The 18,391-nt window shown below is 42.6% G+C and overlaps 1 protein-coding gene across 2 annotated transcripts in view; it reads right to left on the bottom strand.

Moving 5' to 3' along the window:
* CREB3L2 (cAMP responsive element binding protein 3 like 2) overlaps positions 1 to 18,391 on the bottom strand; it is a 74,559-nt gene that overhangs the window by 26,040 nt on the left and 30,128 nt on the right. For both annotated transcript variants that reach the window (XM_058022683.1, XM_058022682.1), the window contains exon 2: positions 8,936 to 9,152. In XM_058022683.1, coding sequence (XP_057878666.1) covers positions 8,936 to 9,152 — 217 coding nt within the window. The remainder of the gene's footprint in view (positions 1 to 8,935; positions 9,153 to 18,391) is intronic.

Consider the following 18,391-nt stretch of genomic DNA (forward strand, 5'->3'; position numbering starts at 1 on the left):
TGGTAAGAGTAAATAACTAGTGTAAAGGAGTTAGAGGTGTTTATGTGTATATTTGACATGATCCATGAGGTACTTGTGAACTCTTGAGCCACAGTCCAAAACAAGAAGCTGAGAGGATGATCTTCATGATGGTATGAATTCTAGACAAACACGAATAGGGCAACACTGCACCCTCAAAGGTGAAACAAAATATGCTGCAACTCATCCAGATATTGAGACAAGACAGCCTAAACAAGAGATTTGGCTCTCCAAATGGCTAAGAAAATACACATCCTAAGTATTGTCACTTTGGCCCTCTTGAAAAATCTCTTCTCAGGCTTCAAAACAGCTCACTGTTGAGTAAGTGATCCTGGCTGTCAGTTCCCTCCCCAGCTGAAATTTTCTACAAACCTCAGAACTCCATCATGCAATGACTGTTTAGATGAGTAGCATTCCCCTTTACCTATATTTTCCCAAGTCCATGAATGCTAGGCATTTTGGCACATGGAACATGTAATTTAGGGAGTCCACACAGTACTTGGCAAAATCCCAGCTAACACTCCTACCTGTTAATTCCCTACTGCTGGTAAATTGCACAGGTGAACTGAACATTCAGGCTGCAAAGCACCCAAGTATTAAGAAATACCTGTGAATGTTTAACTCTGTGTCCTTTTGCACATCCAATACACCTAAAAATAGGAATGATTTAATTACATGACCAAACAGTTTCTCTACAGAACCCATGTTTTATCCAACAAGCAGAATGCATCGTGCTTCACTAACTGAGAAGATATTCTATGTTTTGTTCTTCGCACTGGCTCCTGCACAGCCTCACCTCTCCTTTACCAAATACAATCCAAATTTTGTTGCCACATGGCTATTTAATTTTCTCCTAGGGAAACACTGCACAATCTGAATTAATTTTCACACTGGAGCTGAAAATTCAAGTGAGACATGGGGAGACTAAGACCAAAAAGTAACTAGTAATTTCAAATGGCCAGCTGGAGACAACTGGAATTGGATTTTTCAGATTATTTAGCCCTGTTACTACACTTGATCAAAATCCAGCATGCTTTCAGGTTGGGCTGTGAGCACCTACCACTGCTGCAAGTTAAACACCAGAGTTTCAACTCAGCCATCCAAAAAACCCATCCATCACAGCCACCCAGGGTTTGTGACACATGCACCTAAGATCTCCTGTGTCCAAGATTAAAATTACATTTCTTCAGAAAGCTTTTGTGTGCTTCTTCTGTCATCAAGCCTGTGCCTCTTCTCCTGCAGACTTGTTTAGCACACATCTTCCACTGCACACCTCACACACTGTGATGATGATTGTCAACAGAAATGTGCTCCCCCAAGCACCACAGCTGCAGCTGTAATCACTGTGTGTGATTTAGGTACACATGAAAAACACACAACCAACAACAGCTGTGGTTTTACATGTCAGAATTAATAGATACCATTATATAAAAGACCTTTTTTATATATCTGTATTTATACACATATTTTAAAAATTCTTCATAGTCTCTTAATAAGACCATGTACAGCTTTCTAGGATATTCATATCTCTCAGAAGAACTGCAAAATTTTGTTTCTCTTCTTGTTCCATGGACATGTTATAGAAAGGCAGGGTAAGCAAAGTGGAAAACAAGGTGAAAAATGCTTACCTCAACAGTACAGTTTTTCTAATATTAGAGTTCCCAGAAGGTTTTGCTTTCTTTTTTTATTTCTATCCAACTAATTATTCAATCTTGCCCAACATACCACTTCCTTTCCTGTGAAAAAGTAGATCTTCTCCAACACTGACTAAATTCCACCCTTTCTGATAGATGTACAGAAAAACTTACAAAAATAAATAAAATGGTGTCCCTTGCTCCCCACATTCTTTTCAGCACTTTTCATTAGAGTTTACAGAAACACTTATTGTGGATAAGTAAGTTGCATGTGCATTTATTGTTCATTTTTAAATAAATGAGAGATGCACTCTGCATCTCTCAAGTACAGAGAATCCAAGTACCCAGAAAATCAACCTGACTTTCACCCTTTTTTCCCCTGCAGTAAAAAGTGAGATAGCACCGCTATGTAAACAACCCACAGGAAGGGTGTATCACTGAACCCAATCTTTGAGGGGGATAAAAGCCCATACCAGCATTACAGATCTCCATCACAGAGAACAGATACATGCACTGAATACATTTCAAACCAGTGTGCAAAAAAGACCTCTAGAATCATTAAGGGCTATATCCTTATCTGTATCACCAGAATGAAGAGGCAGCTTTTGCCTCCTTGGTAAAGTTCAAGCAATAATAAATACTAAAGTTCAAGCAATGGATAAAGTAACTTGGAGAAAAACAAAACTGAAAATTTAAGGTGACCACAGACTATCAGTCAAAGTGCTCTGCACAGGTATCAGAAAAGTCATCTCTGAACAGGGTAATGCAGGAAGTTCCCTAATGAGTCAAAGTGTTCTCCAGCCAAGTGCACTTAAATAACCTCCCTTTTCAGCTGTGTTACCGATTTGAACAATAGGGTTTCAACTAATTCCTTTTGGCAGACCTTACACTGTCACCATGCACCACAGGCCTGCATGCACAGCCCACCTGGCTTCTGAAATAACCATGTGCAGTCTCAGGCTCAACTCACCACATGTTAATGACACACCTTGGTGCAGAGGGTGCTTAAACTGCACCAAGGGTCCCTGTGTGCAAATCTGGCCTTTGCACAATTCTTCACCTGAATCCTCCCTCTGAGGGGAGTACCTCTATACAGTGGGACCTAGGGGTGTCACCACCACAGAACAGCTGCCAGCTGGGAGCCAGCTAACTGCCAAGGGAAAGCACCTCCTGGAAGAGGCTCACAAGTTGTTTTTAGGCAAAATGTCTGCTTGATCTGTCAGAGAAGCACTTCTGCACCATGAGCCCAAAAGGGCTTCTGATGCATACATTTTGGGCATGCTGCTGGACGTGCCACTTGCAGGGAAGGAAGTTCAGTGTCCCCAGCTTTAGAGAAATATGCATTGGAGAAATAACTGCTTCCTTCTCACTGCCCTGGGTTTGGATGGTTCTCAGTGCCCAGCTCTGGGCTCACATAACACTCCCTGTCAGACACAAGCCCTGTTTATTCTGCCTGAAATGCTGAACTCCAACGCCTCTACCTCTCCCCCTCTCCCCTTTGGGAGGTGAGAGCCCACATTCATCCACAAACAGCTCCTCTTACAGATTTTTCAGATGGCATTTCCCCCTCCCGGCGCGCACACGCTCCCACCGCAAATAACGAAACCGGAGCCCTCAGAAGGGCTGTGACAAAAGGGACACTGTTTGACTACCAAACATTGGGGTCCTTTCTAAAGCGCCAGGAAGGGAAAATTCAATAAAGGGGCAAAGATAAGCAGCAGTAATACACAGTAATTACAATGCATAGCAGAAATAGCTTTTTTTGTAACAAATGATCAGCGTTCATACCAGCATCCCCTCTTTGACCAGCACGGAGCCCATGTAAAACCCACAGATAATGTGCAACACTATCTAAGTTACTAAGATAGAAACAAAAACATATCACCCTTATATACATGGGAGCCAGGCACAGACTGAGGTGGTAGCTGGATTTACAGCCTTACAGTTGGATAACATTAAATGTCCTATATAAGATTATGATTTTTTTCTTTTCAGGTATGAGAAAGTTATCCACAGAAGCACTGTGGTCAAGTTAAACCAGTTTTTCTCCTCACACCCCACATAGATGCTGTGAAGGCAGATCTATATTATGGTCTCAACACACATGAAAATGGACATGATGTTCACAGTACATAACTAAGTGAGTACAAGCTGTCAGTGCAACACTACAGAAAAAATGAGATCACTGGTTTGACAAACAGCAAGACTGGAAGTGGGAGGAGTATTCCTATAACATGCATCATCAGGGAAACAATTCCTGGGAAATCAGTTCCTGTCGTCACTTGACAAAGAGTTTGAAAAAGAAATTGCCAAGGTCCCTGTATTGAGAAAGGCACAGCAATAGGTGAAGGTCCAGAAGATTCCACCCAGGGGGAAACACCAAGGAAGTGCAGTTCATTTAGACTGTATCCAAGCAGCAGTCAAGAGAGAACTTAATCACAGCCTACAAACACCTAGGAAAAGAAGCTTCAGAGAGCAGATGGTTCTGTAAAAGAAACAAAGGCTATACTGAGATCTCATCTGTGTGGAACTGGAGGCCAGACTGCAAATAAAGCTGACAATTAACAGTAACCATAAGTAAACGCCCACCTCTAAATCAAAACTAGCATTTTTCAGACATGCTGCTGCTCAAGTAGGAGTTACAGGGTTGATGCAGAGTGATCTGTTGAGACTGTGGACCCTGGATATACAGAAATTCAAAAATCTTCTCATACTCTGGTATGAATTTAGTTGTACTCATACAGAGTAATGCTTTCAGGCACATGGTGTGATTTCTTGGGGTGCCCTGTGCAGGGCCAGGAACTGGACTTGATGGTCCTGATGGGTCCCTTCCAACACAGAGTATTCCATGTTTCTATGACTTTAACACTGCAGACGGTGACAAGGATTGACTGCTACCTTTCCACATAAAAATCAATACAAACACAGACCACTCCCACTAAATGGCTTTCTCATTTCCTAAATAAACACACAAAACAAAAAAAAAAATGACACAGAAAACAAGCTGCAGGAATATGCTCTAAAAAATTACCAGTATGGTTTTGACAATAACTTTTGAAAGCATAAGTGAATTTCTTCTTTCATTTCTGTTTTCTTTAAAGTCAGGGCAGCAGCGATTCCCATTTTCATTGTTCACATTACATCAATTCAGTATTTGGACAAAAACAGGCAGTAGCAGGGCATTTTACCTCTCTATATATAGAAAATAAATTATGATATGTAATACAACCTAATACAAATAATAAAACTCTTATGACTCACATATACACATATATATTAAATGCGTGCATATACATGGACACAAAAAACCACATGAACACCAACCTGGGCCTCAAGCCCAGAGGTGCCTCTATGCAGAAACAGCACATGACACTGATTACTGCTTGTGACCTCCATACCTAAGCAAGGGTTTTTCACAGCCCTGCCTGAGATGAGGGATGGATTTATTGTTGAAGGGAGAAAAGTGGGAGCCATGGTGTTGGGGATTTTGTTTGGTTCGTTTGGGTTTCTTATTTGTTTGCGTTTTTCTTTTTCAAACCCCGTTTGGAGATGGACTTGAAGTTTAAAAGTTGAAAAAGAAAATTTGAGTTTTAAAAGCACATTACAGAAAATCATAACCTCAGCAGTAAAAAACCCAGTTACAATACAGGTTACAGTCTGGGGCCAGCCCCAGTTTTGGCACAGCTAGGAGTAAAACACAAACACACCATTTCAGCAATCAGTCTGTCAAACCTTCAGCCAAGACAAGCCTCTTCAAATCCAAAAGTAACTTCAAAGCATTCCTGAGCAGGAAAGCACCAACAGGAGGGGCAGGTGGGGACCCAGACCAGCCCCAAAAGCAGAGCCCTGCAGGGACTGGGGAAGGAATGCACCCAGCAATTTGGGCACAATCTGAGACACAGCATCCAAGTGAATAGCCAGCTGCCCATTGGCTCTGCCCTGCCAGGCTCACAAAGTGAAAAACACCAGGAAAATCAAACACACACCCACCACAACACACCCCCAGCACTTGAACTGGTCTCAGAGGATGAGGAGCCCCAAAGAGATGCTGTAGGCTCTGTCACGCATGCATCTCACATGCCCCAAACAAGGGACAGCCACAACCCCAAGGTCTGTGCCCACAGCTAACAAGATCAAGCACAGGAGGGCAGGGAAAGAGCCTACACTCTTGAGCCTGTTAGTCACAAGAATAACCATAGTGCCTGCTGAAACTTGGGTCTTGCCTTGCTCCTGGCTGTCTGACCCACAGCCCTCCCTTTCTAAAAGGCTACAGAGACTGCAAAACTCAAGACAAACCTGCCCCAACCACAATAGAAAATCAGGCTTCTTTCCTTGCTTCTTTACAGCAGTCAGAAATTACTCTGTGCCTCAAAAGGCTGCAATGAGATCTCCCTTACCCATCAGCCCTATTCCCAGTCTGCCCTCCCAGCTTCTTCATGTCCTTTCAAGAGCATTTTCCACTCCACAGCTACCCACTGTCCTTCTCCACAGACACTCTGCAGTTATTTCAGAAATCCCAGGGCCCAAACTTAGAAGGCAGAAACCTGGTGGGAGAGAGGTGGCAGTGCAGCTGGTGTGGACAGTTTGTACACAGGACACAGCCTCCTTTTTCATGCTGCAGCCTGAAGCCCTCCCCATATACCTTATTCATCACTTCAGGCAAACAAAAGTGATCAGCCAGCTGCAAGCAGGCAGGTCAAGCCTGGAAATCTCTCTCCCTCCAGTATCTTTAAAACTTTTTATGCAAAGGTTTTAAAGTAGTAATTTTAGTATCTTTTATGCAAAACTGAATCTAAGAATAGATTCTCAACATGGGAAGAAACCAAATAATGTATTAAATGTCAGATGTCTTGTACACATGTGCTTTAAAACTGATATCTTCAGAGAGCCCACACTAGCAACAGGCTGCAAGTATTCAAAAAAGTCATTCTGTACAAAACTGGGGAAATGGCCTCAATACAGTGAGGTCAGAAGAGAAAGTGGGGAAAGCCAGTGTTTGGACCTTGACTTTATGGACACTTAAATGTGTGCTCACCTTGAACTTAACAGGACTTCTTGGAAAAGTTAAACCCAAACTTATGAGTTTCCTAAGTTTTACAGTTCTAGCTCTTTTTAGAAAAACTTTAGATAAAATTTACAATTACAGGAATAGGTCAATTCAGCAGCTGCAGAAATTACGGTAATGGCCAAGCAGAGGCCAGCAAGAAACAGCTCCCAGCAGAAATTACTCATTCCCCTGCAGGAGTGGGCAGGAAAATGGAATCAGAGCAACCAATCACTCCACCATAATGGCTGAAATGAAACATTAAATAACATTGGCTGAGAGGAAACACTAAATAACATTTTAAACAAGGTGCTGGAAGACTTGGGGCAGGGGGGGGGGTGTTGCTCTGTTCTTTTAAAGTTTTTCTAAGCTTTTTGATGTTTACATTTTTTAATGGAAGTTCTCATGCACTTTTCATGTAGATAATGATTTTTTTGCATTCCTTTCTGGAGAAGAGAATTGATGGACTGTTGTTTTGACCAGTGTGGCTGGAGAGGTAGCAATTTCATCCTCTAATCCTTGGTTACTTTTAGAATTCTAAAAATATTGAACTCCAGAAATGAACGTGCCTTTTTTGCCTTAAGCATCTCAGCATGTGAGCGTCGCTCATTTCATGTCCTATTGCAACAGGGGGGGAAACAAAAGATGGAAACAGACACCATAAGGCTTAAACCCATGTAGTGAGCAAGGCTGGCCTTTTTCTCAGCCTACCTTCATGCTGAAGCTCAAAACCCATCCCTCACCAGGGAAAAATCATGAAAACACTGCAAGACCTCACCAATTTGCCCATTGGGATGGGTATTTGGAAAACGCAAAGTTTTGGGATATTCCATATATGTCTCAGCTCCTGCCACTCCACAAAAGCCCTCCCAGCTCCCCAGCAGCAGAGGATTGGAGCATTCAGACCTCCCCCTCCACACTCTGAATTTCTGGTCCCCAAAAGGTCACTGCTGCCCCCAGTATCTGTGCCCTTACCCCACCCAGGGGACTGGCCTCCACTGGAGTTATCAGGAGCACTGTGTACCTTCACTGTCTAACAACAGAGATGCTTTCAAGCCCTGCAGTACTGCCATCCACAAAATCCTGTTTTCCTTCTCTCACAGATTCAAGGAATGGAAAATCATCAGGGTGATGCTTTTGAATATCTATCAGACAGCCAGGTTCACTCTAATACTGCAATTTCCTTAAGTAGTTCTCTGAGCTTCACTCTTTTGAAGTCAACAGGTGCAGAAAACTCATGAGCATGATTCTGGGGTTAGGATTAAATAAAATCCCAAACACCAAGAACAACTCCTCCTCCTCTCTTATGAAACACTCTGCAGAGTGAACATAAGATGAAATGTTTTCCATTCATTTTCTATTTTTAAACCCACTTGTTAATGTTTCTTGGCTTTTTAAAACATCATTTGACTACAGCTCTATTACAGTGGTCTCAGCAGTATGAATTTCTTCAGGAATTTTCCCCAAAGGAAACTCCCCTCACTTTTAGCCTAATTTGAAACCTCTCCCTAACTTAACTTCCAGAAAAGCTTGGTTTCTGATGTTCCTTGTGCTTGCTTTCCCTTCCACAATTAATATCTCCTGTGTGTGTCAATTTAAAAATATTCCTATAAAACAGCTAGGAAATAGAAAAATTGAAAACTTTCTGTAGATTGTATTTCCCAATTATTTCCAAAAATCCTGTCTCACACTGAAAAATCCTTCTCACAGGTTTTATTAGTTGTCCTCTTGTCAAATCTCTAAAAGATTTCATCTTGCTCCAACCGAACATTCTGGACTATAAAACTGTCAGCCTTTGAAGACCTGTCTGGTGGATCTTCACAAACAGTTTAGCTGGTCAATGCTTAGCCAAAAACACTAATCTCTCTCCCTTTTATTCTAATGCAGCTTAATACTCCACTGATTTGTACTGTAAAGCTAATTGTGAAGATAAACCAATTTTTAGGAGTCAAAGTCTGGCATGGTAATTATTCCTTGTAGTTACCAGATACTCATGGTCTTGCTCCTCCACCAACCAATTCACACCAGAACAAGGTTGGATCTCCTCCTCCCACCATTCTTGCCTTTCCCCTTTTTCTCCTCCAGATGTTCATAACTGCTGAACTACAGGTAGCTGTTAAAAATGCTATGGGTTTTCATCAATTTCTATGCATCACCATTTTCCACAGCCACAGTTCCACCAGGAGCATTTCATTACTGCATCATCCCAACAAAAGAACAGGGACTCAGTGTGCTGTACCTTCATTGAAGTTGTCATCAGTGGAGATGTGGGTCAGGGGAGACTGGGGTCGGGAGTCCCCACAGAGGGAATAGCTGTGCTCAGCCTGGATGAGGGGTGCTGGCGATGCTGGAGACAGTTCCACCTCCATGATTTCATTCTTCTCAGACAAGAAGGGATCATTCAACAGCTGGCCTAGGACATCAGGTGAAAATTCATCCAGGAACTCTGTGAAGTGCTGTGGAGACAAAAAAGCAGGGGAAAGTTTTATCTCCTTGCCTGTCTGTCATGCCAACCCCAGGGGGGAACAGATGAGAACAATTCTGTATGTGCCCTGGTCATCCGTGCCAGTCAGCAGCAGGATCTACCAGCCCTGTCTAACAACCTCCTCCTCCAACCACTGCTTCAAGCTGAAGAGCTACAGCTAGAACAAAAGTCCTCTCAGAGGCATGCATTGCAACAGAAGAGGCTCTCATTGAAGTGCAACAAAAATGGAAGCATGGTACTCATGTCCTGAAGCAGTCTCCTCCTGCCACCACAAAGGTACTCACTACAGTGCACCACACTGTAAAAAATGGGAAAGCACATCTCCCTCAGAGTGAAAGATCCTGCAGGATCTATCACCAGAACATATTGTCTATGGAATAGAATGTAGGGGGTTAATGTTCACTGAAGCACAGAAGAAAAATGAAACACATTCCAGCACAGACTGACACCACATATGACTGGTTTAGCTGTGCAGAACACTCCGTGCGCTCCAGGAAAACGGGTCCATGCACATCCACAGCCAAGCAATTAACACATTTGCTACAAAATGAGTTTCCTGGTTGATTTATGTATCTATTTTAGAAGTAGCATTCCACCTAGAGCCCATATCCAGCTTCTAGGCCCCAGAGCTAAAGCTCATGACAGCCAGTACTAATTACCACTTTGTCTATTGCACTGAATTCCTCACACCAGCAGCACGTTAGATCTGTATGCAGCAGAGTAATTCCATGTTTGTTTATTATTCAAAATGAATACAAACCAAACCTTGCAATCTATTTCCTCCAAACTCCAATGCAGTTCCCATCAACAGCCAAAAACTTTGTCTCTTCATCTTCTTTCCAATGTCAGAAAACTATATCTTTGACAGATGAAAAATCTGCACAGCAACAAATCATTCCTGTTCATCTCATTGACAAAAAAGAATTCTATTTTTAGATAAAAATACTTGCACAGTGAATTGTAATGAGATTTTCTGAACAATGAGCCATTATCTACCATCTTATATAGGAATCTTTGTCAGCTCAGGCATGATACTATAAAAGTCCAAGTTTGTTTGATCTGTTTAGTTTTTGCAAGCAGTATTGATCTTGGCTCTTCATCGTGCTCTCTCCTGCAGAAACAAACACTGAAATTCAAGATTCAGCTTCCTGTAGGCTAAATTGAGAATTAAACAAGTCAATATTGTGCAAACCCACAAAGGAAGCAGTGTGCTCACACCCTCACATTTCACAGCTCCAGCAGCACCTGTGGCCTTGAAGCTTCATGCTGAAAACCCTGAGCACAGCTGGCTCTCACAGAGCTCCTGGATGTTCAAGCACCTCCTCCAAATGCTAACTGTGCCTTTTCTCAAAATCACTAAGTCTTGAGTCAATTCTGACCGACAATGAGGAAAAGAAAATATTGACTGAATACAAGGCAATAAACAGAGGACCACAGCTGCTATGCTGGAATAACAAACCAGATCAAGAAAAGCCTTTACAAATGGCAAAACAGATTTGTAGCTCATATTTACCTACTGTAAGTCATAACACTAACAAACTCTTAGAGGACTCTGCAAGAGGGTCATGACCACCTTAGAAAGCCTCATTTATTTTAATTTTCGTACCCAAGGACTCTCTAGCACTTCACAACCAGGTGCTTCCCCATAAGGATATAAACTACAACACCCCACTATGCAAACAGAAAAGAAAAAGGATGCACAAGAGTAGCTGAACATCCTGGTACATCAATAAAGACACTGAATAAAACAGGGCAGGCACCATTAATGTGTAAAAAAGGCACAGAAACACTCCCCATCCATAAAAGAAGTCAATGATGAACCTATAAAGAAGCAGTGCCTTTCTTAGGGACAATGCTTTTCCCCCCAGTCTACACATTTCTTTTCATTTGGAGCAATGCAAGAGTCAATTATATTTGTTTACATATCTTCCTAAAGCTGGAGCATTTCCTTCTTTCTAATTCTTGCATGCATTACTCTGACTGATGAGTAGCAGATGCTGGAATATGGCTGCTGCAGTATTTGTACCATGGTTCCACATGCAGCTGCTTCACCACCAGCATCATCCAATTTCGGGATGTCATCCTTGAAAACACCATACCTATGTGTTGACTTAGTCTGACTATTTAGATGTTATAACTTAACAGACTCAGATTAAAGAAACATGGTCACAGGCTACTCAGCTATTTCTGGCAAATTCACAAATAGTGATTTTTATTAGCCTTCTGCCTATTACTACTTTGATATGGAATAAAATCTTATCAAATGTTATTTTACTTTTCCATTTGACTGAAGTTAGGCCCATCAGATTTTATTTATTTTTTCTCCTTTCTGAATGGGGAATTTTACTCAAACCACTTCAGGAAAAGCAAAGGAGGAAACAAACATTCAATTTCAGAAAACCAGAGAGAAAGAGGACCTCAGGGTGGGGAAGGATGTTAAACACATTTGTCAATATTTGTGCTTTCTCCTTTTCACATGCAGCTGCAAAGCAGCAAGCTGTGAGCAAGAAAAGAATATGCATTTATAATAGAATTATCTGAGAGCAAATAAATGGCTGGTTTCTAAAATGATTTTTTAGTTTCGTTATAAGTATCAAGTTTATTTTTAATGGTCTGTGATGTAACATTGTACACTGGCCAATAGAGACTGACACAGGTCAGACTGTGCAGCTATGGAACTCATCAAACAGACAATTTTAGGCATGTGGACTTCCCTGATTTAAAAAAATCATGGGCTCCTTGATTTACAGGAATTTTTCACATGTTAAACACTACTACAGTGAATGCTTAAAGCTAGATCACTTTTTGTCCCAAATAAAACAATTGTCTCATTGAATGTTTGCTTAGAGAACTAAAGAAGAAAAGGCATCTGAGCAGCAGCTAAAGCAGAAACCACCCGGGGGCAGCCAGACCTCCTGCTCCCCAAAACTTCCACCTCCACCTAAGCTGTTCCTTCTCTTTTCAAAGCACATTCTCCCACTGCCACCCCTTCTCCTCCTCCTCTCTCTGTTTCCACATGCACCTCAGCAGTCATCAACCACTTCCATAGCTGGAAAGCCCCAGAATAACCAACCCTCAATTTTGACACAGTAGCAACCTCTCCTGTGCTCAGGAACACAAAAGGGCAATTTGGGAAGGAAACTGAGACTTTGACCCTTAGAACTTGTATATAAATTTGCTTGCAAAAGAAAGAAATTATTTGTCTACAGCTTTCAGCTGTGCGTCTTTGACCCAGAGAGTTCACCTTTACAAAAATTTTAAAAACAGAGGAAAGAGCACTTGCACTGAGAATCTGCCTTTTGTTTTTCTTCTTTTCCCTTTTTGTTGTTAATACCTCTGTAGACAGCTCAGCTGCCAGATTCCTGCTATCCTCACACCCCACTGGCAGCCCCAGCACTAATTGCAGACATGTGTTAGTACAAGGAGTCTGTTTGAATTATTAAACTGTTCTCACCACATAGCAAAGAGATGTGTTCAGCCAGGATTTTAACCTCAGTAAAAAGTCAGGGATTTAGGACAGATGTAACCTTATCTTCCACCTCCCTTTCCCCCAGAACCCTGAAAAGAAAAACAAAACAGCAGCACTCCTGTTTACACACAGGAAGGAAAGGCAGCCCTGAGGAGTTTCAGCACTCATCTGCCTGGACACTGGCTCATGGCTACATCCTGGGTGTTTTTGGGAACACAAACACCTCCAGCCATGCTGCTGCAGTGAGCAAACACAGGAAAGCTCCCACATCCGGGTGCACAGGGGATTTTTGGGCAGCTCTTGGAAAGGAGCATTTGGCTGCGCACCAGCTGTGCCGCGGGCGGCAGCTCTGCACAGCATCTGCCCCTTCCTGCCACACAAAGGCCCTTTTCTCCAGCTGCCTCAGGCACCAGGGGCTTTTTTACTTCTTGTCTGATCAAATGAAGGTCTGTGAAGCAAAGCACTCAGGTTTTGCTAGGTGCATGGCAGTGCTGGCTTCTCCACCAGCTGACCTGAAGCCAGATGAGAGCAGCACTAGCCCAGTTGGTTGTTCGAAGATGATGTTACCATGCCTAAAATTGAAGTCATCTTCAGAAAACTGACTTTCTAAGAACTCATTAAAAGAGGAATGCAGAGAAGTCAAGAGCCCAGAATGACGTTTCCCAATTATATTTAAATTTTTAAGCAAGTAGCAGGCTTTGCTGAGCCTGGAAAATGCACTGCACCAGCTGCAAGTGTCACACACCAGCTGTAGGAGCACAATCCCACCTTTTCCAGCAGAGCCATGCCAGAGGGGAGCTGCAGTGACAGCACCTTTTGCACACTGCAAAACAAGCCCAGCTCTCCCAGCAGACCAGAGCAAGGCAACCATGCAACATGCCATGGTTATAAACACCCATAAATTCAAGATATCACCCTCCTGGGAGTTAGTGGCTCCCTCCTGGCTCACCCCAAAATCTCCCCATCCTGAAGGGATCTGTCACCCCCCAGGTACACAACAGCCACTCATAAAAAAAAAATCTCACCGTTCACCTGTAAGTACAAAAAGCCTGGGTTTTATGTCTTTATTATACTGTAAAATCATGTAATGCCTACTCAGTAACTATACTGAAATTCCCTCATTTGGGGGAGAATATGAAGACCACAAAACTGGTATTTGAAACCAACAATGAGTTCCACTGTAAGAGCAGACACAATTGTTTGGACTCTCACACCAGCATTTACTCACTTTAAACACTAAAAAAAAAAAAACGTGGACAGATTTTAAAAAATCCACTAAGTGAATAGCATACAGCTTGTGTCATAAGCAAAACAAATGCCAGGAAATTCAGAGCTAATAGATTTACATGGTAATTAAATCTGCACATCTTCCCAACTTGCTCAGGTTACACAGTTGGAAATGCTGAAGTTCATGCTGAGCAAATCTTATAATCCACCCCATTATGTACACATGTATGCACACATTTCCATTGCAAACACTCAAATATTTCCACCCCACAACCAGCAAAGCAGACATGCATTTTTTTAACTTATCAGGGGGATTTTCCAAGAACCATGCTTACTCCTTTGCCTGCCTTCCAAAATATTCTTTCACTTTTTTCTTTAACAACTCTCATCAAAAAAAATATCTTGTATTTAAAAAGATAACTAAAACCTAAATGAAACTCAGAGAGGACTAAATATGGGTTAAAAGAAAGAAAGACAAAAATCAAAGAAAGAAAGAAAGAAGCCCTTGTGCAGCAGAGGCAAGGGTGAGAAACAACCCTCAAGTTCAGCCCTTTAAGTCCACTGTCTACAAGAAGAGAAAAGGATGCTATTGCTCCTTCCCAGCCCAAGCCTCTTGGGAGTCATGCAAAATAGGAAAATCCTTCTCACACGCCCTTGCCCTTCTCCCAGTGCACAGCTCTTGGGTTTTTTCACCAGGCTGGGTGCATGTTTTGCTGTTTCCCACCCCCTTCCCAAGAAGCCAAAGCCAGAGGAGTGAGTCACTGGGGCAAGAGCAGTGAGTCAGTGAGCTGGAATCCCTTCAAGAAGGCTCCCCCATGTGAGTCCCTGACTGAGACCTCACAGTACATTACTAATTCTGTGTTGCAAGTAAGCATTTGGATTAGGCTCTCAGGTCAGATGCAGCTGTTTTTTCCTCTCAGCTCTTTCCCCACCCCCCCAATGCCTTATAATTTTTACCAGTTTGAGCAGCAGAAGCACAGAACACTGAACCTCTCCATTATTTGTCTCCATGCCCTTCCCCTGACCCAGTGAGCAGCAGGGTCACAGTTCCTTACCCCAGTGACTGCAGAGCTGCAGGACAGGCCTGACTGACCCATCTGCATCTCACAAGCCACCAAGAGTAGGGACACGCCTCTCCTTGCCACCTCCAGCCAGCGTGGCTCACACCACACAGGGAGGGGAGCGCAGCTTACAAAACTTACCCACTGGGGTCTCCAATGATTTTTAGCACCCACACAAGATACCTAAAGGGACCAGTTATGTATTAAAAGCTGTGTGGTGAAGAAAGGTATGTTTGGTTGGTTTGTTTGGGTTTTTTTTTTTCCCCATGCTCCAGCCATACAGCATCAGTCAAATACTATTTGCTGTGAGATAATATTAATTTGCTTGGTTACACCCCAGCTACACCTCCAGGCTCTATGGAAGGAACTTGGATTGACTGCAAGTTTCACATCAAACTAGTGTCTTCTGTGGAACTTACAGGGTTAAGCCAAAAAATAAACAGTGAAGAAAGTTTTCAGATTGCATACAAATTTTAGAATTCATTGGTGGACATTTATGGCCCTCTTTGCTGCCCAAGAGCTCAGCAGCAGGGATAACACATTTTGCTCTGCACAGCTGGTTCAACTTAAAGCCATTTTTAAAAGAACATGGTTGCTCCAGTTCCTTCTTGAGAGGAGATAGATCTTAACAATATGGGAGAGTTTTACACCACTTGGGCACACTGCACTTGGCTTCACTTAACATCTTCCCTCAACATGGAAATGGGAGGGGATGAAAGCAAAGAAAATACATCTCAGGCCCCCTGCAACAGCATCCCTTGTTGATGGGTACAGATGAGCCCTTTGTAAAGGGCACAGCCAGCACAGTTCCTGTATTTTAAACAGAATCCACTAGTCCTGCATGCATCTTAGAGATCACAGGATATCTCAAGTTGGAAAGAACCCATAAAGATCATCAAGTCCAACTCCCAGCGGACTTAGAATTATATCAGGAAGCAGGAAAAGATAACCACTAATACTGCTAGGGAACCTCAGAAAAATCATAATTTCACATCTAGGTTCCCATTAGTGCAGGGGACCTCCTGCAGAACACAGATGCTTTCCAGTTCAGGTGTTTCATGTTTAAAGTGTTCTCAGCAGCCTCTTCCCTGAGGACCAAATTAGTATCTTCCAAAGGAGGATCTTTCACTAGTCTGACTGGTGTAGGTAGGAAAAACTTCTGCTCTATCAGCAGTGCTTGCTAGTCCTGACTGACAAGACACTTGACATTTAAAATAAAAATCCTGATGCTTTCCTTCAAAAGTGTTTCTTCTTTAATGGTTGCAAAGTTTAAATGGCAGGGTTCCAGCCTGCAGGAGCCATCATTCCTTCTTCTTCCTAATGCTGGCTGCAAACCTACACGCTACCCATCAAAATCCTGCCCTTTAATTAAAGCTGTCTGTTACCATAAAATAAGTAAGGCTTTATGATCAGCATTGGTAGTTTAAGGAGAGATTGGGCATGTTATTTCAAAAGAGTTAGTAGTCTTTGTTTTACAGATTTACAGTACTGGTTGGGGAGTGTTCTGTTGCATTGTTTGTTTGTTTGTTTTCAAGAACAGAAGCTGAGGCATGAAAAGACACAAATTTAAACTCCTCAATGTTTATTTAGGCACTCTTCAGCTTTAAAGAGTCAGACTATCAAGTGCCTAATTGCAGACACCTTAAGTTGATTATGGAAAATATGAATTAGCTTTTATAAAAACTACCAAAAATTCATACACATAATGGTTGACATTGCAGATGTGTTTATAGTAAAAAAAAATAAAACAACACAAACATATAACCCTTTCTTGAACTCAAGAAACAGGTGCCTGAGCACAGTGGAGAGAATAAAAAATGCAGTGCTTCTGTGAAACAAATGTAAAGAAATCAACAGGCCATATTGCCCTACCCAGGGGGATGAGCTGCCCAACCCTTGCAGAGCTCAAGGATCAGCAGCCTTTGGCTAGCAACGACCTGAGCTGCCAGAGGGTTCAGACCCTGCCCAGCAGGACCTGTGTCTATCACACAGATAGCTGCTATCAGGGCAGAAGGAGGAACACACTGGCAGGACTTTGTGTTCAGTGCTGCTGTCACTGAGGCTTACACATTAAGTACTGTGCACTAAAAAAGTTGGTTGTGTGTCTAATACTCTTCCAGTGACCTCACTAGACAGTCAAACAAACAATCACATTGAAGAATACCTTTCCAAACAAGTTCTCTGCCTTGCTTTCAGCAGAAACATCCTGAGGTTTGATGTGACTTACCTCTCACCCTTCCCCTGAGCTGCACTAAGCCCAGACACCGTGGATGCACCAGAGCTAGGACCTCATCAACAGCTGCTATCATCCCATCCCTGACTGACAAAACATTCCCAGCTTGCAGCAAGTCTAATGTCAAACCTGCTGCTGCCCCAGCAAGCTCACGAAGAGCAGTGTGACAGTAGTTGGTGATGACAACACGAAGAACATCCCTACCCTGAAAGAGAACATGGTTTTTGAAGCCATGACACTGGAGCTGCTTCAGATGAGCCAGCCCCACCAAATGCATCCCACAGCAAAAATCCCTGCCTTTTAAAGCCACCCCCAGTGGTTCTCTGCACCATGAGATGGATACTTCAGGACACCCACATTGCACCTGTAGAGCTTCAACTCTGCAGAAATCCACACAGGAACCCACAGAAATGGTTTTGACACCTCATTTTGTATGGACCAGTGCTTCCATCAGCACTGGTACTTTGGGACCCTTCCTCTGAGGGAAGACACATTTCATCTTATGTCACAACAAGAGAGTGGGTGGGTCACTTGTTTTTAACTCATGTCAAAGGCAGACAGAGTTTGTTTTGAAGCCCTGCTGAAATCTGCAGAAAGGAAAAAAAAAAGAAGACAGGATATGAAAAAGATAAAATAAATATACACTTACAAGCATGTGTCTGGAAAAATCATTTTAAGATACCCCACATTTGAGAGCTGGTATTCCAATTTCCTATGACAAGCCTTTTGTCCCAGAGCCAGTAAACATTACTTCACTCAGTTCGATAAAAAATAAACAAATAAACCATGAGTGGTACTGGACCAGGGTTCAGGACCCAAGATAGCAGTAGATGGAAACATCTGTATCCTAAGACCAGGTCTTAAATAAAAACAAACTTCTGTGCTTGTTTTTCCTCTCTGCTTCCTTCCAGAGATGCAGGGACTTGTGGAACAGGTTATCTAGCAAGAGGTATGGTGGCTCTTTCTCCTCAGGAGTCCTGGGAATACAAACGAGACTTTTAAACCAGTTTTGCCATAATTTATTTGTCTGTGACCTGACACTTCACTTCTTTTTTTTTAACTCTCTCCCACTCAGAGCACCCCTCTCCTTCATCTCCAGCTCCTCTCTGTACCTTCCATTTCCAGGCCTTTGCTCCCAAGCAGGTGAAACTGAGGCCAAGCTACTCATCCATCCCCTTGCAGGACATAAAGAGGAGCAGCAGAACTGGAAATGAAGCTGC

Source organism: Melospiza georgiana, chromosome 4 (genome assembly GCF_028018845.1).
Source record: "Melospiza georgiana isolate bMelGeo1 chromosome 4, bMelGeo1.pri, whole genome shotgun sequence".
NCBI classification, from domain to species: domain Eukaryota; kingdom Metazoa; phylum Chordata; class Aves; order Passeriformes; family Passerellidae; genus Melospiza; species Melospiza georgiana.